Genomic DNA, 25,244 nt, shown 5'->3' on the forward strand with positions numbered 1-25,244 from the left:
CGAAGATCAGGGTTGGGGGGCGCCACACACTTGTCACACTCGTAATTGTTTAAAGTTTGCTTTGCAATTGCGCCACTGCCCTTGGGGAACAGCAGAATTTTTAATTTTTGTTTGTATTTTGATTTGACTGTCATTTTAGACTACTAAATGTTTTTTTTCTAATGTCAGTGATAATTCTACTCATCGAACCGGTTCGCGAACCCGTTCAAGCTCCCGAACCGGTTTGCGAACCGGTTCGGTGCGTGATTTTGTCGAACCGGAACTGAACCGGAACGAAGTGATTTCGCCTGAACCAGAACCGTAACCGAAGAACTGGTATTTTTTCGGTTCGACACGCTGATATATATATATATATATATATATATATATATATATATATATATATATATATATATATATATATATATATATATATATATATATATATATATATAAAGATAACGAGTCCCTTATTTCCTTTTCTGATTCGCTACACGCATAGCGAGGGTCTGGTGGGTTGTGGGAGTCTTGGTGCCATAGGTAGCTTAAGAGGGTTTAACGCTAGTCGACCGCTTTTGACATGTCGTAGACGCTCTGAGTCACGGCCCGGGGGTTAAAAAAGAAGGTCCTCTTCACCTCAAGTAGTCAGAGTGGCGCTAACTACCACCCCCAAGCGCAGGAGACCTTTAGCTTACTATAAATACCCAAGAAAGTGGAGGGGAGCGCAGCCCCGCGCGTAAGTAGTGGTCATCGCACCAGACGCGTATTCTGGAGGTTATGGGTTCGGATCCTACCCGACGGACATGTTTTTCTACACTTTCTTTCAAAAATAAATGGCCTACCACATTCTCCCCTTTGCTTTCCATGGCTTTATTGACTGTCTACCCTTATTTCTGCATTAATTCAAATGGCCCCTCATTCCCCTTTCCGATTCGCTTTATATAACACTAATCCCTCGGTACAACGAAATCGCTTTATTCGAAATATCGCTTTAATCGAAATTTCTTCTGGTCCCAACCCAAACGCATGCATTTTAGGTCGCATTATACGCAGTGCATGAAGAACTGGACCCGCTTAGAGCGAAGTGGCGAGCGGAGGCGTCGCCAAGCGGCGGCGACCCAGCGGCGGGTCAGGCGGTCAATATGGCGGGTTAAGAAGCTAGTGTTTCCCCGGCGATTTTCTCGAACCGGTTATGCTCCATTTGCACCACCCGACTTTAGACGAATGGTCCAAATGCGTGTTAGGGTGATTGAGATTTGTTCCTAGACATCGGTCAATGGCGTGGACGCGACGGTGCGGGAACACTGACACGCGAAGCGTAGAATTAGAAGTGTCATCAAAACGCGGGGCGCCCAAAATTCTTGTTTTGCAAACTTCACGGCTGCACACCTTGAGAAAAAAATGCCCAGTAATCATGCAAAGCCCTTAGTGCAAAACCGGTCAGTTTTCATGATTGCGCTTGGGTCATACAATGAGCCACCGGTTAATTGTTTTATGAGCTTAACAAACACAACCTCAGAGTCTAGCAGCGGAATTTGCGGCGCTTTCCAGCGCGAAACTGTCGTAGCGTTCCGTGACGCCCCCCCCCCCCCCCCTATAAAAGTGGTCACTGCCTTCCCCTCCTCATTCGCTCTGCAGTCTGCGTGGCGTACGGACACCAGTCACTGCTTGGTCAAATTGGAGCGGGGATTGCTCGCGCCCGGCAAGAACATGAAACCTCCAAAGCTCACTGCCTTTTTTGCACCTGAATAAAGGTTTGCTTCACTGAATACATTGTGTTTTGATTCCTCGCACTTGTGGCGCAATTAAAGCTTAACTACTTTAGTTTTATCGAGTGGTCGCTTATATCGAAGTACCGCTTATAACAAAATTTTTGCCTTCCCGCTGACTTCGTTATAACGAGGGATTACTTTTATATACAATCACATCAGGTCGGAGGCACTATTGTTTCCTAAGCACCCGCCCCCCCCCCCCCCCCCCCTAAAAAAAAAAAAAAATTCTGGCTACGACACTGCTATCAACTGTCATAATTCGCAAAGCTATTTCGTGTGGGGATTAGTATACAAGCTAACTTGAACGCGGAGGTTAGCAAACTCGCATGGTCTCCCCCCCTTGGACCTCACCACGTGAGGGGAGTTGTTGGAGCTTGGATGTGTTGATTGAGATGGGCGGTTTCAACCTCAACCTCAGCCGAGTGAGTTTGAAGGTAAGACAGCTTGGAATTTAGGTCAACGGCAGGTGCGAGAGGGCTATCCCGTCCTCTGGCTTGTTTTGTCGCGGACGGCTTGTTGAGTTGTGCCTGCCTAAACTATCCTCAGCGCAGAGGTGAGGTCAATGCTTGTGGGCAAGGAAGGACAGGAAGTGTTGCGGAATGTAATCCGATCGGACGCAGTGCTGCACGTGGATCAAGACGTGGCAGGGGCGACCTTCATGGCGGCCGCGAGCTCGGTTCCTGCAATAGCCGCCTCCATCATCGCCATCATGGTCGCCAAGGTTCGTTGCGCTACCTTTCAACCTAAGAGCTTCCGTGCACACGGAGCGCACTTCTGCGCCAAACGGTAGAGCTTGAGTTTCGCGGTAGATTTTGTGACTAACGCCCACAGATTCTCGAAAAGAGGATTCTTTAGCCAATTCATCTTTAGCAAACTCAACAGCCTTTACGCGGGTTGATTGAATAAATGGATTTTTTTTTATCCCCGGGTCAAGGTCTTGCAATGGTGCAGATGATAAAGATAAACATGCCGAGTGATGGGTATGTTCACCCTTATGTGGAAGCTGGTGTGCCCGAAACTCTGCTGCACCCTGAGGTGTGACAGTTTTGCCAGCCATCGTATACGGACAGAGTAAATATTGAAGCGCCTTAGAAGAAGGGGGTGTCAATCTTGTCAAAAGGTTTTTAATTATGAAACCTGCATGCCGGTAGAAAACTAGCTCAGCGCGGATGCCTCAGCGAGGCACGGAGTGAGGGTGCTGGCGAGTGTACCACGCCTCAGGGGGCGGCGTGAGAAGAGCGCACGAACAGTTCCCAAGGCAGACTGCGCAGACTCCGCTTATGATGCCGCCTGTCTTGTGCTTGTCTTCCGCAGGGCGAAATGGGCGTGAGCACCGCCCTCGGCTCGGCCGTTTTGAACGCTGCCGGAGTCATCAGTGTGAGCGCTCTGTTTGCTGGAAAGGCAAGTTTCTGAACCGTGTTGGTCTCAGAGGTGGCGTGAGCTCTTTAGTGGAATACAGAAGAAGTTTAAAGGTGGTCAGTCGCAAGTTAGACACAATATCACAGAAGAAATACCCGGTCCCCTCTCCCCTTCGCCCACCCAAAGTAACAGCCTCGGTCTTGCAGGTCGCAGCTTCTTGGTGCGCCTAAAGTTTGAATTCACGGCGCGAAGGGCTCGCAGGAGTGCATTTGACAGATTCTTGGCGCCTGATTTTGTTTTTAAAGCAAGCGTCTGTTTAAGCTACCTAAACCAGTAACTTTTGCTCTGTCTGTCTGTGACTCCATTCGACCGCCCTGCAAAGCTGAAAAAATGAAATGAAAAAACTGGATGCCACGGCCCTAACATCCCCACATTTTTCAGCTCAAAGGAAACCTCAGGCATAGTTGAGGAAAAAATATACGTAACAAAGAGTACCAGCGCTTTCTTAATTGTGAGTACGCGTTGGGTTATTTTTTACGACAGAAATAAAAAAAAAACAATGAATTAAATACGGTCTGGTAAGAGCAAACACTAAAATAAAAGATGTCGGCCCGAGCTGTTCCAAGCACAACCGTAATAAAAGCCCCAACACATGGCTCGCAAGAGCAGTGTGAGAAAATTTAATTGAACCTTGAGGGTAGGAGCGGGAAGGGTGGGAAGGGCAGAGGGTGTTACGCGGGAGGGCGACACAAGACTATCGTCATTCGACGACACCTTGAACAAAGGAGATGCACACGCAATTTTAGAGCGAAGCTGTAGGTTGTTAGGCCCCATGGAATTTCCGTGCTCGTGGGCAAAAACTCCCAGCGCTACATTGGTTCTTGGTTGCGCGCGTCATCCGTCACGAGGCTTTGACAGCTGTGAGGCTTCGGTACGCGGCGAGATGACGGAAGCGCGGCATGGTGTCGATCTGACGCACGATGCTGACTTGAGATAAACACCCCCGTGGTGCCTGTCGGGAACACGGACTGTTACAAGTCAATGGATACGCTGGGATCGTGTGGGCCAAACCCCTGTTGTGGTAGTGGCAGACTTAAATTAGGATGTTTCAGAAACAGAGATAGAACGATTCACGCGGTTCGTGGTGGAAGAGTTTGGTTTCAGACATCCCACTGATCCGACTAAACAGAAAACAACGCAGGTGTGGCCGCGCATAGACTTGCCATTGTCAAAGGAAGTGCAGTCGCTTGTGGCTCTCTACCCTGCAATGTGTATCTCAGGAACCACAAAGCCATCGTGGCCATCACTTACAAATGATAAATAAGGCACTGAAGATCCTCTAACCGAAATTATATAGCCTCGTTGGCCAACCAGCTTCGCAGGACGGAATGGCTTTGATTTTTTACATTTTCTACGGGCGTTTCAATGCATTTTCTTCCGTTGCCTAAACAACGCCAGCTTCATAAATGCAGACTGGCTGCGAAAGAGGTATACGTCCTCCTGAAAAAAGTACACGCATTCTTCTCGCACATAAACATGGGACGGCAAGTCTCGTTTGCCTCCAAATGCCCACTTGGAAAGTTCAAATCGCTGGTTCACAGCGTGCGCAAAATGCATCGCAGTCGTACTTAGCGGTGCAGCGACTACGGGATGGGTTGTGTAAATTGGCAAGTTACCAATGCGGCGAAAGCTTTGCGCGTTCTTACGCACCTCTTGCACACATAATAGTAGCACCTTCACCCGGTAAGAGATTTCCGCGCAAGTTGACGCAAACCTAAAAAGAAACGCGCGCATATCGCTGGAACAGCAGTTTCTGGAGTGCCAGTGTTATTTCATTTCAAAGTAAACGAAAACACGAATTTCCCGCCAATATACGCAAAAAGCGTGCGTTGAAATCGACCTTGCGAAAAACAATTAAAAAGTGCACATAACCGTAATCTGTAAAGTGCACGTACTAAAAAAAACGCTTCACTAGAATTTGCTGCCAGTAATTACTGCACGGTTATTTGCTTCGCTAAGATGCCCCGTTGACTTTTGCGTGAATGACACGGTGGTATCGACTTGCAGCATCCGTGGCGCCCAGCCCTGCAATCTCTACTTTACTCCGGACGAATACAAGTGATAGCTATGAACCACTAGAGCGTGACTTGGCTTCAGTGACAGTGTTAAAAAAACTCCTGTGTTAATCACTGCGGATCTTGAAAATAAAGGGCCCTGAAACACGTGTTTAAACTTTTTTTCTAACTCTTAAATGCTTTCAGAACGTAGTCAACAGACACATCCAGTACTTATAATAGGGATTGACAAAATACCTGAGCCCAAAATTACTTCTCTGTGCCCAACAGGTAACTTGGAAACTGGCTCAAAATATTTTTCTCTCTTTCCTCGTTTTGGCGTTTTCCGAGCGCTGAAATTACGTCATTAGAGCGGTGTAGTGGCCATTGGCCGGCTTCTTCTCAGTTGCAGAAATGAACGCACTCAATGGCCACTTTTAAAAAAATCGCCACACAAGCAAAGCAGAAACAGAAGGGGGAACTGCGGCGACGAGTAAATCACGCACTGCCGCTCCGTGCCGGCGATAACTGCAGTTATGACGATGCTTCTACACGCGAAGGAAAGAGTGAAAGCGTTTATCAGTAGTGTTGCAGGGTCCCTTTAAGGTCTTGGTGTCTTGCTACGCGGAATAGACGCTCAAGAGCTACACAGCATGTATTGACAGTTGTCGTGAATCGACCTTTTGAGGTAGGCTCGTAGGACTTGTTGCAGGGGTAACTGTAGTTCCCAAATGGGGATGAACGAAACTTATGCATTATATACTACGACATCAAGCTTGGTAGGGTCCGAGACTTTACCTTGTATCTTGCAAGCATGCGCCAATTCGTTGGACCATTTCAACTCGCTTTTGAGCAATTTTCGCAAACACTGTGTGGCTGCAGTATGTGTGCAGGAACGGCAGCCACACAATTTTCGAAAACCTGTGTGGCTGCAGCATGGATGTAGGAATGGCAACGACATCATTAGTGTTAAATCTGTGGCTTTCAATCATTTGTGAATTGTGTCAACCGCGCCCAGGTAGTGGTGCTACATCGGTGGCCAATGTACCGAGACAGCGTGTTCTTCTTCGCCAGCGTTGTCATCCTCTTGGTTGCCCTCCAGGACGAAGCCATCAGCCGGTGAGTGGTCGGAAATTAAACCAGATGCCCCGTATGGCTGCGCTTGAGCAGATGCGTTGTCCACGTTCTAACGACGGGATTTCCAATCGGCAGGTCGTTCATTCTGAGGTGCGCGAATGCCAGCGTGTATGAATATATGCTGGGTGGGACAGAAGAGGGCCCTAAATGCAAGAGGCAAGGCACCGACGAATATATGCACGCCTTTCCCCCAGTGATCAGGCTGCTTGAGTTTACAGTAAGACTCGTGAAGATCAGGGCAGTCAGTGCAGAAGTCCATCGGTTTCGCGGCGCCAGGGTAAATGAGAGTATCTGAAGACAAATTCTTTAACATCGCCGTCTTTAGCCGGTCGAAAAGTATACGGTGCATCCTTCACCGGGAATTCGCCATCTGTACGGGTCAGGCCTGCCCCACAACGTTTGCTACGTCGCATGCCCCGGCAGGCGACGGGGGGAAACGGCTTCGTGATCGTAGAACGCCTCCCCCCTCTGTGAATTCCGCGTCATCGGCACCTTCGTGCAAGTCGGGGGAGGGGCGCGTCCAGCGCTGCGAAGAGCTGTCGTGGTCGCAACGGGCTGCCTCCGGTGCGCTGAGCAGGTGCTGTGGGTGGCACGAATGGGGCCCGAGAAGTTTCCCTCCAGGGGTGAGGAGAGAGCGCGGAGGAGGGTCATGGGCTCATCTCTGGCGGGGTGCCGTGGCTGGACGGAGCGCCCAGCCCGGGCACAATTCCTCAGTATGCTCCTTGTAAACACATGCTTACTATGTAAAAATCGTAAATACAAAAGCTTTCCTTTCCATCTCAACGAGTCGTCGTCGTCATCATGTCTGCAGCGCGGCGTCAGAACGCAGCGCAGAGAAAGCAGGCCCAACTGCAAGCTTCATCAGCATCCACTTTGAGAAGACCACGGACGGTAAATGGACAATTACTCCATCATTCGGAGCATCTTTTCAGTCCGCATTCAGCATCACCCCTAGGTCTCGGGGTTGGAGTGCTCCTCTCGTGGGCTTATATAGCGACAATGGCGCTCGCACTTGCGCAACTGTTCACGGTGCGCATACGAGTTTTCGCAGTGCACCAGTCACAAGGCGCTGCCTTCTGAGCCTCCTTTCCCGCCTCACTGCAGGCACACCCTCCGCTTGGTGTATTCAGACCACCCAGGGAGCGCAATGCATCATTGGCTATTTTGAGAAAAGTCTGCATGCAGAAAACTTTCTTCACTGTAGTAAACTGGGCGCTGCTTATCTTTAAAATTTCAAGATGCGCGTGGTTAAACCACTAACGAAGCAGCGCAGGGAGATGTGAGCTGGGCGTTGTTTGAGGTACGAGAATCTCAGAGTAAAATACGTTACGAAGAGACGTTGCGAGCAATAGATCCACGTAAGTGGACAGCTGAAGTTTTAAGTCCATATACATGAAAAGCGTGGACACGCTGTGGCTAAGGAAGACTAGAAGGCTAACGATGAAATATTTAAATAACCGTGGAGAATCAACGATAGCCAAGATAACCAAAAAAAGAAGCAAGGCAGACAGAAACAAATAAATCGAGAGACAAAATGGAAGCCAAATCGTGATTTGAAATTAACCGGGCAGAGAAATTGGACATCAGGAAGGAAAATTTCTACGATAACTCCAAGGGCAGTGCTTTGCTTTCCGAGGCGAGAGCAGGTTGCTTGAGAACTAAAAGCTTTGCAGGGAAGTATACCCAAAATAATGGGGTCTGCGTGGGGTCTGTGGATAAGAAACAGAAACTATGCGGCACATAACGTTGGAATAGGAGTATATCCATCCAAATAGTATACATGAGGAAAATATTCGGCTTCCCGAAGCACTAGGATTTAAGGGTAGCGCAGATTTCTCCAAAGCTGTCGAGGTGACTAAGAGAAGATTAGAATTCTGGTTAAAGGAAAGCAGAGGGGGGTATTGTCTTGGGCAGGTCATCATCATCATCATCATCATCATCATCATCATCATCAGCCTATCTACACCCACTGCAGGGCAAAGGCCTCTTCCATTATTCTCCAATTACCCCGGTCCTGTGCCAACTGTGACCAATTTATCACCGCAAACTTCTTGCATCTCATCTGCCCATCTAACTTTCTGCCGCCCCCTGCAACGCTTGCCTTGTTACCCTTAATGTCTGTTACCCTTAATGACCAACGGTTATCTCGCCTTCGCGTTACATGCCCTGCCCACGTCCATTTCTTCTTCTTAATTTCTACTAATATGTCCTTAACACGCGTTTGTTCCCTGACCCACTCCGCTCTCTTTTTGTCCCTTAATGTTACACCTATCATTTTCCGCTCCATTGCCCGCTGAGTCGTTCTCAATTTAAGTTGAACCCTCTTAGTGAGCCTCCAAGTTTCTGCCCCGTAGGTGAGTACCGGTAAAATGCAGCTGTCATACACTTTCTTCTTCAGGGACAATGGTAGGCTGCTGTTCATTATCTGAGAATGTCTGCCGTATGCACTCCACCCCATTCTGATCCTTCTAATTATCTCTGCCTCGTGGTTGGGATCCGGGGTCACAACTTGGCCTAAGTAGATATATTCGCTTACCACTTCCACTACCTCGCCCCCTATCCCAAACTGCTGTGCTGTCCTGAGGTTATTGATCATTACTTTGGTTTTCTGCATATTAATTTTCAGGCCCATGGTTCTATTCTGTTCGTCCAGTGCGGAAAGCATGCTTTGCAATTCGTCCCCCGAGTTACTTAGCAAGGAAACGTCATCAGCAAACCTGAGGTTACTTAGGTATTCTCCATTAACCCTTAGTCCCACTTGTTCTCCATGCACTTGCAGTGGCGTAGATGTAGTGGTGGCGTAGAGGTAGAGCATCCGCCTCGCGTGCAGAAGGACCGTGGTTCGAATCCCGGTGCCGTACAATTCCCACCGAAAAAAAAAATCCGCGTATTGATGGAATTGCAGTATGGGGCTTGGGGTGCGTCCGGACCCCGGCGACCATTGCCGGTAACGCACTCCCTCACCAGAGCAGGATTGACCACCCTGGTGTAGTAACGGCCACAACCTCCCATGAATACGCTTGGGCAGGTATATCACCTCTAAACGAAAAAAATTATTTTGAGCCGGACCTAATTGCACCGCTAGAATTAAACCAAGAGTACAACACAGATATATTAGATTCTTTAGTAAGATGACACGTCGTCACCCAGTCACAAAGCGATTACCACTGATAATAAGAATAATCATCATCATTGCACCAGGGAAGAGGCCCAGCGCTCGCGATGGGGTGCTGAAATTGCCGGCACGGCAGCCTTTTTCGCGGCACGAGCAACTTACGGCAGTCAACCGTATCGCTTGGGGATGCCTGGTTTGACGGATGATCGCAATACCAATTGCACCTGTAAAAGCAGTTACACATCTCGTTAAAGGGACACTGAAGTGAATTTGTCAAGCTCCCGTTTTTGCTTGCACTGCGTAGACTGGCTCAAATTAGCACACTTTTCATCGTTTATCCGGTTGACAAATCGGTAATTATTTTACAAAGCGCGAAAGAAGAAAAACTACCATGCGCGGTTTGCGGCGGCCGCACCAACTAAGGCTGTGACGTTGAGAGGAGGGGCGCCGTGATTGGACGATGCCCAAGGTTAGCAATCACACAAGTTTCGGTTTCGGTTTCGGTTCTGTAAAACATAACCAATGGCTTTGTTGGATGGGCATTCTCAATATCTCAGTAATCATCGTACCGCGCTTCTGCCATGCTGTCGGCTGTAAAATGCGTAAGATAAGCCTCCCACGACGGCTTGGAATCGTAGCATTCACTACCCGAGGCCTACGCAGTGCATGAACGCCCTCCGCGTCCCCGCAGACGCTCAAATGCCATGCGCTTTTCCCCCATATTTGGAGCTTGCCGCACTCATGCCTGTATCGTAAAAAGCGTGCTCGCACCAGGCCAAGGGTCTGTTGATTCTGGCCTGTGCCCACTGCCTGCAAGCAGTCGGTGCTTATGGCAACAGCACGCCAACGAGAACTCGCTAGCGCGCCAGTGCCAGCCTGCGCGCGTTTTGTGAACTAGTTCGTGTAGCCATGAACGTTGCGGCCCCAAAAAAGGTGAACTCAATATAGAAAACATCGGCGGAAAGCAAAAAAGTTAACTTACAAAAAAAAAAAAAAAAAGCACGTACCCGCGGGGATTCGAACTCGTGACTCGCAAAACATTTGGAGTGAATTCCCAGCGCCCCAGACTGCTAGGCCACGGAGCAGGACGCGAATGCGTTGCTAATATAGGGTATATATTGTACAACCGGTTTACACTTTTATTTAGTTTTGGCATTTCAAGCCGCTTAGGTGACTATTTGTTGTACTGCGATCGTGCAGTAAGCGTCGCCCGAGTTTCCACAGTAGCTCACGTCTAGCAATTGCATTTCGTAGACGGAAAAGCGTTCGCAGATGCGTAGTCGTGCTGCTGACCGCTGTGCTTGTTCGCCCAGCGCAAAAAAAGTGCTTCCCGCGCCCTAGTTTTACGCTGTACGGTAAAAATATCAGTTGATTTTATTTGCTTAGTACCTATATTGACTTCGCTGACTCTTCTCCCGCCTTCAAGAGGCCTTATATTTTCCTACTGGCGTACCAGTCAGCGAAGCGTCGCATGGGCAGCGCTTGTGTGAAGCGACCTTGACTTGGAGCTAGATACAGTGTACAAACAAACCAAGTAAAGAAAGGCACATTCTTCCATTCACAAACGTGTCCTGGCTTCGTTTAAATTAAGCGAACGATTTGCGACCAAGCAATTTTTTTTAACCTCCTTGATTGCGACGACCCGCCGGCGGCCGGCGGACGAAACGCTGGGCCGACTGACTCTGTCGGCCGGGGAGCCGTGCAGTAGCGCAGCCGTGGCGCAGCCAATTGCCAGCTCATCCCCTCCTGACGTCACACGAAAACGCCACAGAAAATGGGCGAGCGTAAAGAGAGGAGGACAGCGTTTTCGAATTAGTTTTTCTACTAAATAAAATCGCGTAAACGCGCCTAGAGTGGTCGAAACATGGCCTGGGGACTCCGGACTACAATTTGCGCTAGTAATCCCGCAATGTTTACATATCACTTCAGTGTCCCTTTAAGCACCCCTGTCGCCGCCATTGCTGCCAATCAACAGAAGGAGACAACAAAAGACAACAAAAAAGAAGACAGAAAAAGATCTGGCGAAAGGCGAGGAAGAGGGCGACGCGTGGCTATGGCATCATCTCTCTCACTGCCTCCCCGTCACTCTTGTTTCATGCGTCGCCGCCAAGGAGCGCCTTTCCCGCCCTCCCCCTCCCCAGACGCTGTTCCGTTCACTGTTAATCCAAAGCATGTGAACGCCGTTATCATAGATTACGCGGTTTGCACTTCACACGAGGGCTTTGAATGAGCGCAGGTGGTAGACCCGCCACTGTGCTCGTTGAGTACACCGGCTGTCTCCCCGACCCCTCGTGGGGACGTAGCTAGTCGGTAAGACGACGTCCTGTCGCTCCGTTTCTCTACTCGGGTGCAGGCTCGATTCCTGGTGGTGCCAGGGATTTCTTGCATTGAGGCTGGCCTTTTCTGCTGACGCGGACACGAAAATTTCCTCGGCTGGTAGAGGCATACTGTTTCTCAGTGAAACGACGAAAAGAAGCGCTTCCCGCGGTCGGAATCGAACCTGGGCCCCTCGCGTTATGAAACCGGCGTCTACCCGATTGCGCTGTCATCGCGTTCGGGGCGCACAGCATTTCCTTTGGGTTCGTAGCGCGGGCGTTGGCTTTGGACTTTGGCTTCGAAGCTTGGAAGTTTGGATTTTGGACTTTAGGAGGGTGAACTGCGGACTTTGATTTAACTCAGTTTGCACGGGGAAATCTTCCGTTTGAACCACCTTTTCCTTAATAAGGTTACAGACGTAAGAAAAGCTAGTGAAGACCAGCAGCGCTCCGCCGTTTCCTCAGTCCTCGCATCTTAATTGAGTAGGTGGCCGTTTTTTTTACTTGTTTATCGCATCGTTTCAGCCTAAGAAAAATGTGAATATTGTAGGTCAATACGTAGAAAAACACGCCTGGTTTTATTTGATTTATAGACGTGGTTCATGGGGTAAAAATTCGGAGTGTGGGGCCCCGAAAGAAATTCCCGAAGACAACGACATGACGCAAGACCGTCTTGAACGAGAACAAGAAACTTAAGTTCATTTCGATGGTAATACTAGATGGTTACTAGGCGAACTTGGTTTCCATACCGGCAACAGAAACGAGCTGGTTCGCAGAGATTCTTCATGGGGTCTATAAATGAAATAGATGGGGAGGGAACTTTTGGTAGGCGGTGCGAGGGAAGAAGTCACCTGGCCGTCCCCGTTAATCGGGGGCCGTTGTCCCGTGGGCTCAAGCGGCGTTTTCCGCCGTTTGAAGAAGTTGTTGCCGTGAGTCGAGGTGAGAGCTGATCAAAGCGGCGTCTTGTTGTTCTTGCACCCTGATGCCTAATGACCAGCACGGGGGTGAGGTTTCTGTGGGTGCGCCATATAACATGTTGTAGTGCAATGGGGGTCCGCGAATCAGGCACGTACCCAGGATTTTTTTCGGAGGGGGCCCAACCCAACGTAACTTTTCTATGCAAATTAGGGGGAGGGGTGCAGGGTACTCACCGTTACTAGTACAAACACGATGAACACCCAGCGTTCACCATAAAGGCGCGTAAACCTGCAAATAGAAATGAAATTAAGGGTAACCGCTTTTGTGATGGTGGCGAAAAGCGAGAGCGCCCATGAGTTCGAGATTTCGGCGCACGTTAAAGATCCCCAGGTGGTCAATTAATCAGGAGCCCTCCACGACGGCGCGCCCCATCGCGTGAGTAGTTTCGACCCGTAAAACCCCACAATCAATCAATCAATCAAATTAAGTGTATCTACAAGGTACCCCTGTAAGGTACACCTACCCTTACTTGGAAAACAAGGAACTAGATCTAATGGACTCGCCACAGGAAGAAACGCAGGAACGACACTGCCGAGAAAAAGTTGGCCTCAAGCGAAAATGTGAACTAAAGATATCTATTAGCGGTTTTTTGAGTTAGTTCTGGAAGAGTTAGTTCTGAAAAAAAGAAAAATTCCCCCGCATTTCCCCGAGGGGGAGAATGTGAAAGTGCGAATGCACGGTTGTCGGCCCGCTTGCGGCGCTTGCGCTCGGCCCCCGCAGCCCACTGCCTCGCCGCCTTCTCTTCCATCTCTTCCATCGGGTTTGTAGTATCACGTGTACACCACGAAGTTATCAAGCCGCTATAACGCCGCTGAGTCGCCAACGCACGCCGCTGACGACGTAGTTTGAATGCGTTAAAGATATAAGGCGCGTTACTAACACTGATATCAGCGTCGCGCCCGTGGCTTAGTCGGTAGAGCGTCGGTCTGCGGCCGCAAAGTCCTCGGATCGAAACCTGGCGCCGGATGCTGTTTTTTTTTATATAGAGAGGAGGACTGCGGACGCCGCCGCCGCCGGCGGTGGAAGGTTTGGGGTCGCTTATAAAGTGCATTCGCACTTAAAAAAAAGTTTTTTCCCCACCAAATCATATGCGACGCGGGCCGCTGAAACCGCCACCCTGGCGAAACAAGCGATAAGTCGCTTCTGTCCGAGAGGACCCAAGCACCGATTGCAGACGAACAGGGTAAAGGGGTTGCAGCGAATGCCAAGTGGCAGGCCGGCAGCAGAGCCCGAAGCCAGTGTACAGCGGCATCGGCTTGCGTGTAAACGGAGCAGGTAAACGTCGCGTTTTTTTTTTAATCCAAGGCTGACCACTAAATGAGGCGTTTTTGTTTAAATGAGCTAAAATTCGCAAACCAAAACTAAGTCAGATAAAACTGCACTGCCAAAAAAATCCTGGCAACTCTCCCATAGAAAAAATATGTCAAGAAAATAGTTGAGATAATGCCCTGAAAACGTGTACGGAGAGCGTAGTTCGTATCGAAAACGAGCCAGATGCTGTGGCACGGATCAAAATGAGCCCAATTCATTTGCCCAATGGGATTTCGCTTTTGGCGTGACTGTTCGGGTTGTTTTGTGGGTCTTTCTATAGGATATTTTTTTTTTTGCTTTTGGGAGCTGGCTTATTCAGGCAGTGATTAAGATATCGGCGAAAGATCTGCCGCCAGACGTCCACGACAAAGCGAACCGAAGTGAACGAAATGAAACTGAGAGATGAGAAACTATCATTTCTTCTCGTCCCCCACGTCCTTAAGGAGAAAATCCGGTTATTATTATTATTATAACTCCCATATTTACCATTTAGGTACCTAAAAAATTAGCCACCGCTTACAAGCCATGGCGAATGGCCCCTCTCTGTGGGTACGAGCCACTTCATGTAATGTGAAGAGGACGATATGAGCAGGCTTCTTGTGAAGCGTTTTAGAAATTTATGGCAAGGCAATGAAGAGCTTCGTGAGTGTCGTCAGGCGTGCCCAAAAAAGTGCCCTACGGAAAAATTCGAAAAAAAAAAAACTGCGAATGCTGCCAAGAGGACTCACCAGTTCTTCATGTATATTTTTACTGTTCTTGAAGCCCTGCTGCATATGTTTATTGCCTTTTTTTGATTAAAACTCCATCGCGCCATTCTTGAAAGTCGGTTGCGACAGTTTTTATAAGAATGCCGCACCAACTTGACTGTTTCCTTTCAGTACGAGCCAAATCCGGACTCATCCTAATATTGCTCGAATTCTTCGCATAATGCTTAATTTCTCGTGGCCACAAATTTCCCCTAGATGACATGTAAAACATGTCATTTAAGGGTTTTGTCAGCATTGCATTTAGGTCCGGTACCAAACTTTCGTTTTTCTTTTCTCAAATTCGCGTTAAGTGGATATGGCTCATTTCGAGAAAAACGCCTCAAATAGCTATCAAGCATAGGATTTATATGGCAGTGCTTTAGAATGTGTGCGGGGAGAGAAGAGAGGTGGCGCGGGGAAGGGGGGGGGGGGGTACGTCCTAAACTTTGGGCTGGGGGGGGGGGGGGGGGCGGGACCCTTGGGCCACCCCCCTGGGTACGTCCCTGCCGCGAGTGCATTTCAGGGGCCCTCCCCGAAACCCTTCCTCCGGCACTTCCCTCCTTGTCGTCAAACCTTGCTGGTTATACGCGAATAGGTGGTTTCGCTGCGTGACATGAACCTTTGAATTCTTCAATTTCTTCGCGCACGACACATTTTAATGTTAGCTTTTTGCAAAACACGCCAGCTATGCGGAAAAGCCACAGCGAAATGGCTCTGTTTTTTTTTTTTTTTTTTCATCGTATGCTTTGGCCGACCTTTCCCCGACACAGCATTTCAAAAATTTGTCGAGTGCTAACATGCCGGTTATGCGGGTCAACCAACCCTCTCTTCTTGCCAGGCCGTTACACCGAACATGAAATGTCCGGCTGATGCACCTTTTCCAGGCCTCAAGTTTTTCGTTTAAAACTACTCAGGCCTGAGTATGGGAAGGTTACGACGCGCCAGCCATGCGCCGGTAGATGGCGATGCTGGAAACCGCAAGGACACGCTTGCTTGAATTTGCTGCTTCCAAAGCGCCAAAAGAACCGAAGGGTGTGCAGTGTGGCTTTGTCCCTCCTCGTACATTTCATGGGATGTCCCTACCTTTTGCTTTGCGCGCGTCAAGATTTGAATTTTGCATCGGGGCCTTTTCCTGCCACATCTCACTGCCTCGCACGGGAAATTTCTCCTAACTTACCTGCGGACGAGAGAAGTACGCTCACATGTGCGTGCTCTTCGGCGCAGTTTGGAGTCAATCGTGCTGCTGCTGGCCTACGCGGTGTACGCGGCATTCATGTGCTTCGACAGCCAGGCGGAGGCATTCTTCCTCCGGCACCTGGCCTTCTTGCGAGATCAGCCGGCCACCGGGCCGCCTGGCCCGCAAAGCGAAGGCTGCGCCTCTCCGCCGGCCCTGCCGCCGCCGGACGGCCGCCGAGCTAGCCGAGGCCTCGTGCTCACCATGGGCGGCAGCACTGGGCCAGCCGCCGCAGTGCGAGCCGTCAGCCTGGACGCCACGGCCCCGAGACAAGTGCAGCCACGTCGTAGCCTCGCGCTCGACCCGAACCGACGACGCATCTCGCTCATCTCCCTCCGCAGTGGCAAGTGATGCATTGGTCCTGCCCGCTGCATGCGCCGCTGCTCGCAGGCGATGCCCACGTGGCTGCTGCTCCGAGTCTTTCCACGGCGCTTTAGACGAGCCGAGCGAGCACTTTACGCGAAATGTCAGCCCACCTAACACGGAGCAAACAAAGGTTTCCAAAGGCCCACACACACGGCGTATTCTCGGCGTTTTCGAGCGCCGGCGTTGCCCGTCTATTACGCGCGCCAGCGCTCCTCGCCAAAATGCAAGGGCGATACGACGGTCTAGTCTCGCCAGATACCGGCGTCGACGCCGCGGTCAGAAAGCACCCGAAAGCGACCGGCAGCGTCCGGGTTTCCGGTCCGTCTCAAAATTTGGGGTCATTCCGTTCCCCACAAAGCAGTATTCTTTTTTTTTTTTTTCTCTCGTGTGGCAATCCGCTGCCTTGAGAGAAATTGATGCAAGCGGTTTCTGTTAAAAAGCGCGCATTCCATTCGTGGCTATAGCTGGGCTTGCATAAGGGAGATAAGGGATTTGCGATAGCTGTTTATGAGTTAAATAAGGTTCTGGCTACAGCGCAGTTAATATTAGCGTGATGAGGCTCGTCTGCAAGATCGGTGTGTCAGAAAGAAGCGTTATCAAAGCGAGAATTCTTTAGGCGCGCGCTATAACCTTTGTGGCTATCGCGGCCTGCGTAGGGAAGATTGGAAATCTGCGATCGCCTTTTACTAGTTCAACAATGGAGTTATCACTACATCGCTTGTAGTATTATCATGATGTCCCTCTTCTGCAACAGCTCTGAGTGAGAAACAAGCGTTTTCAATGCCAGAATTCTAGTAGCACATTTAATTCCATTCGTGATTACCGTGGCTTCCATGAAAGGAGGTTGGGGATCTGCGATAGCTTTTCATAAGTCAATTAAGGGAGCTCTGGCTATATTGCTTCCACTATTAGCATTATGTTCCTCGTGTGCAACATTGGTGCGTGAGAAACAACCATTATCATCGCGAGAATTTCTCGAATACGGCAAAAACTAACCATACCTGAGAATATTCATTGACGACCTAGCTTAGTATTGTAAATTTATTTATTTATTTATTTATTTATTTATTTATTTATTTATTTATTTATTTATTTATTTATTTATTTACTTGAAATACTGCCAGTCTCTTTTTGAGACCAAGGCAGGCGGGCATACAAGGGTGTATTCATATACATACAAAAGTACTTAGTCGGTAGGTAGTACAACAGTAATAAGAACAAAATGTCAAAACAAGAACAAGGGTTAAGTAACTGTGGTGTAAGCGTCATATTTTTAGATTACACATATTTATAAAGGATACAAAGGAAGTGAAACGTGTAGAAGGGTTGAGCAACGCATAATACAAGCATAATAATTTGAGGTTCCTCAGTTTATAAAGGATACCAACAAGGAAAGTGCACTCAAATAAGCAAAAAAAAAAGCAACTTGTGTGAAGAAAAGAGATTGGTATACAGACTAACCATACGTTGCGCAAACCATAACGAACAATACCGCGCCGAGCGGAACCGTAAAAAAAAGTCTCAAAACCATGAGTAATCAAGTAAAAACACTGCGGGAAGTTTGCGCATGCGGGTATATAGTATTTACTACAAAGCAAGAAAACAAAAGATAAGGAACATTGTGAGGGAAGTCATATATATTGTATTCCCAGAAAATGCATTACAGATAAGTTAGTACAGTCAAAATTCGCAGTGACTGAACATGATGCTGTACATTATGTAGACGCCGGTTTAGGGGTGCTCGCCGTGAAGTGTACAGAACACATAACATCCGAGTCCACACTTCATAAAAATTAACGTTGCATGTTTTACTTTCCTGTTAATTGGTAACGTTAGCGATTCTGGACCAAAAATCAGTAAGTGAATCAGTGTTAGTAACCGATGGGTCCAAGCGATTCCATTCTCTGATAGCAAGCGGGAAGAAAGAATATTTGAAGGCGTCATTATTGCAAGGATATTCAGTCAAAGTGTGCGCGTGTTTTTGCCTTGTTTGCCGGGATTCTGAAGGGTGGATGAACTTGTATGCGTCGATTTTATAATGATTGTGCAATAGTTGAAAGAGAAATTTTAGACGGGCTTGTTTAGCTCTAAACTGAAGTGTATGAAGTGCACAGTCCAATAGCATATTAGTTGGTCAGTCCGTACGTTTAAATGTATTGCAGATAATTCTTACAGCTTGCCTCTGTACCTTTTCTAGTCTTTTTATGTTAGTGAGAGTATAAGGGAACCATACGGTGCTGGCGTATTATAATACTGGTCTGACATAAGTGGTGTAGGCTAAAAGCTTAGTTGATTTTGGTGCGAGCCTTAGACACCTTCTAATATAAAATAATTTGCGCAACGCAGTGGATGTAATGTGAGTGATGTGTAAGTCCCACTTAAGGTTGGATGTTAAAATTACGCCTAAATATTTGTGTTGATGTACTTTCACCAGTTGCGTGCCGTTAATGTTGTAAGGGTAATTCATGGGTTCTTTCTTTCTCGTTACGGTCATGCACACTGTTTTTCTGAGGTTAATCTTCATTTGCCACTTAGTACACCAGTTATCAAGTTGGTTTAGAGATTCCTGTAGAGCGACCTGGTCTTTGGAACTGTTGATTTCTTGGTACATAATGCAGTCGTCAACAAAAAGTTTGATTTTACGAGAAATGTTTGTCGTTATGTCATTTATAAATATAAGAAAGAGCAGAGGGCCAAGAACTGAGCCCTGGGGGACTCCGGATGTTACGGGCATGCTATCTGAATGTACATTTTTAAAGATTACAAATTGCTAGCGGCCGTATAAAAAGTCTTCTATCCAGTTTGTTAGGTTTCCGGTACCGAGAATACTTTTGAGTTTTGCGTTTAATTTTTTATGGCACACTGAATCAAATGCTTTTGAAAAATCTAGCAGTATCAAGTCTGTCTGCGAGCGGTTATTAATAGAAAAAGCGAAGTCATGTACAACTTCAGTTAGTTGCGTTGCTGTGGATAGCCCTTTTCTAAATCCGTGTTGGTAAGGTGATAAGGTGCCTTTTGCCTCTAGGAATAGTGTTATGTGCTTCAGAATGATGTGTTCAAGTAATTTACATGATGTGCTAGTGAGTGAAATGGGTCTGAAATCAGATGGGTCTTCGCTGTTGCCTGTTTTAGGTATCGGTGCGACCTTTGCTTTTTTCCAATCATCCGGAAGCTTTGAAGAAGATACAGACTTACGGATTCTTGTGACGTCCGCAGCCCTCTAAATTAGTCGAGGGGTTAGGGGCTTCGCTCCTGTTTTCCAGGTTGGTGGTTCGAAGCTTGGAATAATACCTTCTTTTTAGTGTGCATAGTGAGAGTTGGATAAGCTTTTGTTCAGCAGCCTGTGCCTGTTCCTTGACTTTTAACCCACGAGTGACATTTGATCAAACGTGAGTAGCAAGGCAGCGCTACTCGCTACTCGCTACAGCGCTACTATTTCGGAAAACACACGTTTGAGTATTGGAACATACTCCGATGTGCGCGTACAAGACTGGAAAACGGCAGGCACTGCACATGATGAAAAACCACCCTATCTATTAGGAAAAACAGCAAAACGAAAGTGAGAGCGCAGTTTAGCAAGTGCCGCGGGAAACAGATAACCTATAGTCTAACCTCGATATAACGAACCTCGATATAACGAAGTTCACGATGCAACGAACTTTTTACGTTTCAGTTTCTTGTTGCTATTAAGGTGCACGTGTTTTTACCCTCGATTTAACGAAGTAGTTTTAAGGCACAGTTTCGATGAAGCGAAGTTTCTGCGAGTACAGAAATCAAATTTCGGCAGATCCCACTACATCATTTGTAAATAACGCTCGAAATAATTCACGCCCATCTCATAGCGACCGGTCCCGTGCAAGTGCGGACACACGATGCACGACTGGCCTCCCCACTGCTTCCAATCCTATTTGGTTTTGCATTGCTTCACTACCGACGAGTGTTACACGAGATTCCAAAAGCTGCAGTGAGACTTCGTTACCTTTTAATAAACAACGGGGGAAATTATTTGTAGTTCAGCACAGTTCCTTGAAGTACAGTTGATAGGTTGAGCTTTTAACGATTGCACCAGTAACGATCAGCCTTTCAGCAAGAGCTCGCAGAAACTTACCAGATATTTCGACCAGGTTGCTCCTGGAACACAGCTTTTTTTTTTTATTTCGAGAATTAACAACTGCAAGGCTTCTCTTGCACCGCGACAGCACTTGGCAGGGTAAGCATCGGCACTGCTTCAGGCGTAACTTTTGGTGAAGTTGCAGACATCACGCAATAATAATAAGCACTGCACTCGTACTACAGAGCTAGAGCAGCGCACTAAGCGACCCAGTGGTAATCAGGTAGTCGACGGCCGGTGCCGATTTACCACCCGAGCGCGCACACGCGGGCGGTAAATCGGTACCGGACAAAGCTTCAGCGCTGACAAACTGAGTTCCGCCATTTTGTGGGCACCCCCGCGTCCCGTTCCCATCAGCCCGCAATAGCACGTGACCGGTCCCAGTGTTGCTTGATGCATTAGAGGACTGCCGCTGAGTTTCACCGAGTTTCGTTTTCGTATTTGGTGAATCAGAATGCGCCCGCCCCGGGGTAGTCGCTCTAGCATGGTGCGCGTTTCGCGGCATCTTTTACCTCGAACCATCAGTCAAGATTTCCAAATAACTTCACTATACAACACTCGCTGGTCGGTTTGTTAATAGTTTCGTCTAAAATAATTTTTAAAATCAATATCTTCATGATGACATCATTTGTGTCAGTGAAAGGCAAAAATCTCGATGCAACGAAGTTCGCGATAAAACGAAGTTTTTTCCGGAAAGTACTGCTTCGTTATATCGAGGTTCGTCATAGTTCTTTTTCAGATAGGCTGAGGGACGGCATGCTGACGTATGCGTCACCAAGACGTGCCATTGGCCGCTTTTACAATTTCTCTCGTCAGCAGATTATTGCTCCTAAATATTATCACGCGCTCACTGTAAACAGGGTCACAGCATAGAGTTTCATACCAATATATACTAGAGGGAAATCTGTCGCTGCAGTCGCGGGCCGCCGTGGGTGGCGCCATTGGCGCTAGCGACGTTCCTCGCCTACTGGGCTTAGCTAGCCATATGACTTCTTTTTTGCCTCGAAGCCATAATTAACAAAAAAAAAGGGTAACATTTTTTTCCATGTTCATCGTGCATGAAGCTTCTACATAATCACTGACAAATTAATCTTTTTGGAGGTTCAATTTTGTGATAACAAAACAAATTTGATGAACCTTCTACGGTAATACTGTTGCTTTTTTGCAGCCAGAGCCAACTTTTCAGCTTGTTCTTGAGCCATGCCAAGGACAAGAGGAACGTGCCTGCCCGGCACATGACGGAACGCTCGCCGAAGCGCGGCTCCCCTAGACAGTGGCGCCAGATTTCCCTGTAGTATATATTAGTATGAAACTTAATGGGTCACAGTCCTAACGGAGGGCGCCACCCTTGCAGGGCGCTCAAGTGTCCAGGGTGACCAATCTACATTCCAAAGGTGTTCATGTAATCGGACGTTGAGGCATCTTAAAATCTGGGCGACGTACTTTTTAACAGCGGAGCCATTTAACCGGGCCGTAAGTTGCCCGACGGGAACAGATGAAATTACACCATCTTCCCGTGGGGAATCATGAGGAGGATGCGAAGCATCATGGGGGTTCCGTGTAGATTCCATTGTGTTGCCGTTATGTTGTTTCATTTATCGGAGCACCAATGGGAACGTAGTGTGAACCCCCATGTCGAGACAGAGAAATGTAGAGAAATGCAGAGACAGCGAAGAGACCGACACCCGCGTTACCTGATCGAACACCTCCTGGTTCTCGTTTATATTGCGTGCTCACGCTCCTACCCCGCTGCCCGCCCTCTTCGTCCTCTTCTCTGGTTGAGCTGCAAGGCGCGTGGCGCCTCCCGCCACAGCTTTCCCGCGGGAAATTCAACATCCTCATCTAAAGTTTTCAGTTCGTCGTTTATGTTGACGTTCAGCTTCACGTGCCTTCGTTGTATCAGTAGCTTCTTGACGTAGTTTGAATGAGTGAAGGACATAAGGCGCGTTCGTAGCACATGCTCCCGTCTCGGTTTGTAGAACAATGGGAAGAGCGCAATTTACCTCCCGTTGCGGCCAGAGCGCTTATGGTGAAGAGATCCAAAAAGTCAAAAGGTCCAAAGAGTCAAAAGATCCAATAATCACGTGACAGCCAAGTCAAAAGATCCAACGGGTCAAAAGGTCCAATGTGGGTCAACAGGTCCAAAGAGTCAGAAGATCCAACGAGTCAAAAGATCCAGCGAGTCAGAAGATCCAATGTCCAATAATTCCGAAACCGCTTCAGAACGTCCGACGAATTATGAGAACCTTCAGAGACATGGCTAGGGTATGTAATTTATAGACTACGTCATTTTATTGTATTTTTAGTGTTGTTTTGGCTCCCATACTTGAACTTTCACTTCTAACTGCAGAAGCTATGGACTTGGCGCTCCGAATTAAGCCGCGGCTAATTTGAACGTTATGAACAACACCATTCATAAAGCTTGTTTTCATTTCTCATTATTTTCTCAGGTTGTTCTCTTTTGTCGTTCCTCTGTCATTGGACACTATTACATTAGGATAATTTGGTAGTTATTGCTTGTGTAGAATGTGAGCTTAGGGGTGTCAACGAGCCACGACCCCATGTCGCTCATATTCGGCTACGCTGTGCTGACTTATATGATTGCTGCTGAAAATATTCCGGACAAATGTTCTTCATCGTGTTAATAAAAGCCAACATCCATCAAATGAATGACCATTATTTGAAGCTCGTTACTAGGTTTCAAGGCGACCCGAGTTGAAGCACGTCATGATAACCTGAAGCCGCTGGTTGCAGTCCGCATGTCTCTTTTTTTGACACTTTCGATAACGTAGTGCCAGGCCCCTGCTTGTGTGGCTTCGCTTCCATAAGTGATTTTTCCCTTTTGTGCAGCTTAAGAGGTACAGGGGGTGGGGAGCTGATGATGACATTTGTCTCGGATAAGAACAAAGCCACGGCCGAAGTATGACCAGTATGCTTTGAGGAAGAACGCCGAAAATGACAAATGAGCTCTCCTTTCAGGAAATTCAATCTATGTCTGTTCCAGAAAGCATTAAAAATGCCTTTGGGTATTTCAAACTACAAACACACTAAGCACACCGATTTCCTGGAAAAAGGTGGGGTGACGCCGGGACGGAAACGTCCGGCGGGGTAGAGAAGGTGCCCTTGGTAACGCATTCGTAATAAGGCATTATGTGCGTTGTGTTATTAGCAAACAGAAGAGCACATGGATGCAAAATGCAAAAAAAAAATACAAGTTTTTTTGTGATTGAGTTAGAAAGCGACTGGTTCCTATCCATTAAAAGGCGATAAATTAAGCAGCTGCTATCACAGCTACTCGAAAGTGGAAAGAAAATTGTTACCTTCACTGATTTTTAAACGAAGATATGGTAATGGTATGGATATGGTAGCGAAGATATGGAAGTCGCTAAAAAGAAAACGATATATGCAACAATAATATTATCTCAAAGTTACAGTTATTCCGGAAACTATTCCGCAGACAAATACTGCTTCATTTGGTAAGGCCGCATGACCTTTTCACTACGTTAAAATAACGCAGAATTACGAGCAAGAACACGTGAAATAAATAAGTACAATTTTTGTGCCTGCAGCTGCCACGTCGCACACATCTTGCTGCCTACAACGCGCGCTTGAATTGGTTTTTGTACCGAAAGCTTCGTGTACCGAAACGCCCCGAAAGCGAAATGCCCTATACTGAAATGACCGGAGCCGGTAAACGGCATTGTTAATGTGCGCTTAACCACTGAGATAATTTCCCATGCCCGTAACGCAAACGTATTTTTGTATGAGAGCGACTTGCATATATACTTGAAAGAAAAACTAGCATATGGCTCGGAAATTTGTGCTTAGAACGAGTGAACACGCTCCTTGTAGGGAAAACGAAGAGGCAGCGGAACTGTAGTCTTGACCCTTCGCAAGCATAAGTGCGCCAAGGTGAGGCCCATACAGAGACTAGATCACTTGACTGGCCTTACAGCCGCATCAAAACATAGAAGTCAGAATGTCTTATATGGGACCTCTTGACTCGTTGGACCTTTTGACTCGCCCTAGACTCGTTGGACCTTTTGACTCGCCCTAGCCGCGTTAAAAGGTCCAATACGAGTCAAAAGATCCAATGAGTCAAAACATCCAATGGGTCAAAATGTCCACAGTTAGTCAAAAGATCCAACGAGTCAAAAGATCCAACGCGTCAAAAGATCCAATATTGGACCTGTTGACTCGTTGGATCTTTCGACTCTTTGGATCTCTTGACTCGGAATCCGGCCAGAGAGTCGTGGGTTCGAAACCGGGCGCCGCCTATTTCTTTTATTTATAGTGGACTGCGCTGACGTCAGGCCAAATGCTGACGGGGCTGAAAAGACGCGCATGCGCAGTAGAGAGCGGATGGCGGACAACAACAACAAGGGAGGGAGGGTCACAGCCCCGAGCATGAGATGCTTCGCATCTAAAACCTCCAATTGAAAAAAAAAAAAAACGCTTCCCGTGGTAGGAATCGAACCTGGGTCTCTCTCGTTATGAAACCGGCGTCTATCCAGTTGAGCTATCATCGCTTTTTTTTTATTTTTTACCGGTTTCAGACATCACAAAAACGTGCTACAGATAAAAAAAACGCTAGCTTTGCCCAAGCCAGCGTATTATGTCTATCACCCTGCTATCACCCTGTATTATCACCCTGTATTATCACCCTGTATTATCACCCTGCTCCTTACGTATCTGCTCGAATCGACCATGCGCATAAGATTAAACCAATATTTGCGCGCACTAACAAATACCAGTTGTCACCCCTTT

General features: G+C 47.7%; 1 protein-coding gene across 1 annotated transcript in view; it reads left to right on the forward strand.

Annotated features, from left to right (window-relative positions):
• The first annotated feature begins 2,298 nt into the window (after positions 1-2,298).
• LOC144156285 (putative sodium/potassium/calcium exchanger CG1090) overlaps positions 2,299-25,244 on the forward strand; it is a 49,954-nt gene continuing 27,008 nt past the window's right edge. The window contains exons 1-4 of the mRNA XM_077688234.1: positions 2,299-2,472; positions 3,066-3,152; positions 6,183-6,283; positions 15,991-16,347. Of these exons, the coding sequence (XP_077544360.1) occupies positions 2,314-2,472; positions 3,066-3,152; positions 6,183-6,283; positions 15,991-16,347 (704 nt within the window). The 5' untranslated portion in view covers positions 2,299-2,313. The remainder of the gene's footprint in view (positions 2,473-3,065; positions 3,153-6,182; positions 6,284-15,990; positions 16,348-25,244) is intronic.

The sequence above is a fragment of the Haemaphysalis longicornis genome, unplaced genomic scaffold, assembly GCF_048455015.1.
Source record: "Haemaphysalis longicornis isolate Haplotype H1 unplaced genomic scaffold, Haemaphysalis longicornis Haplotype H1 scaffold_1, whole genome shotgun sequence".
In the NCBI taxonomy this organism is placed as follows: domain Eukaryota; kingdom Metazoa; phylum Arthropoda; class Arachnida; order Ixodida; family Ixodidae; genus Haemaphysalis; species Haemaphysalis longicornis.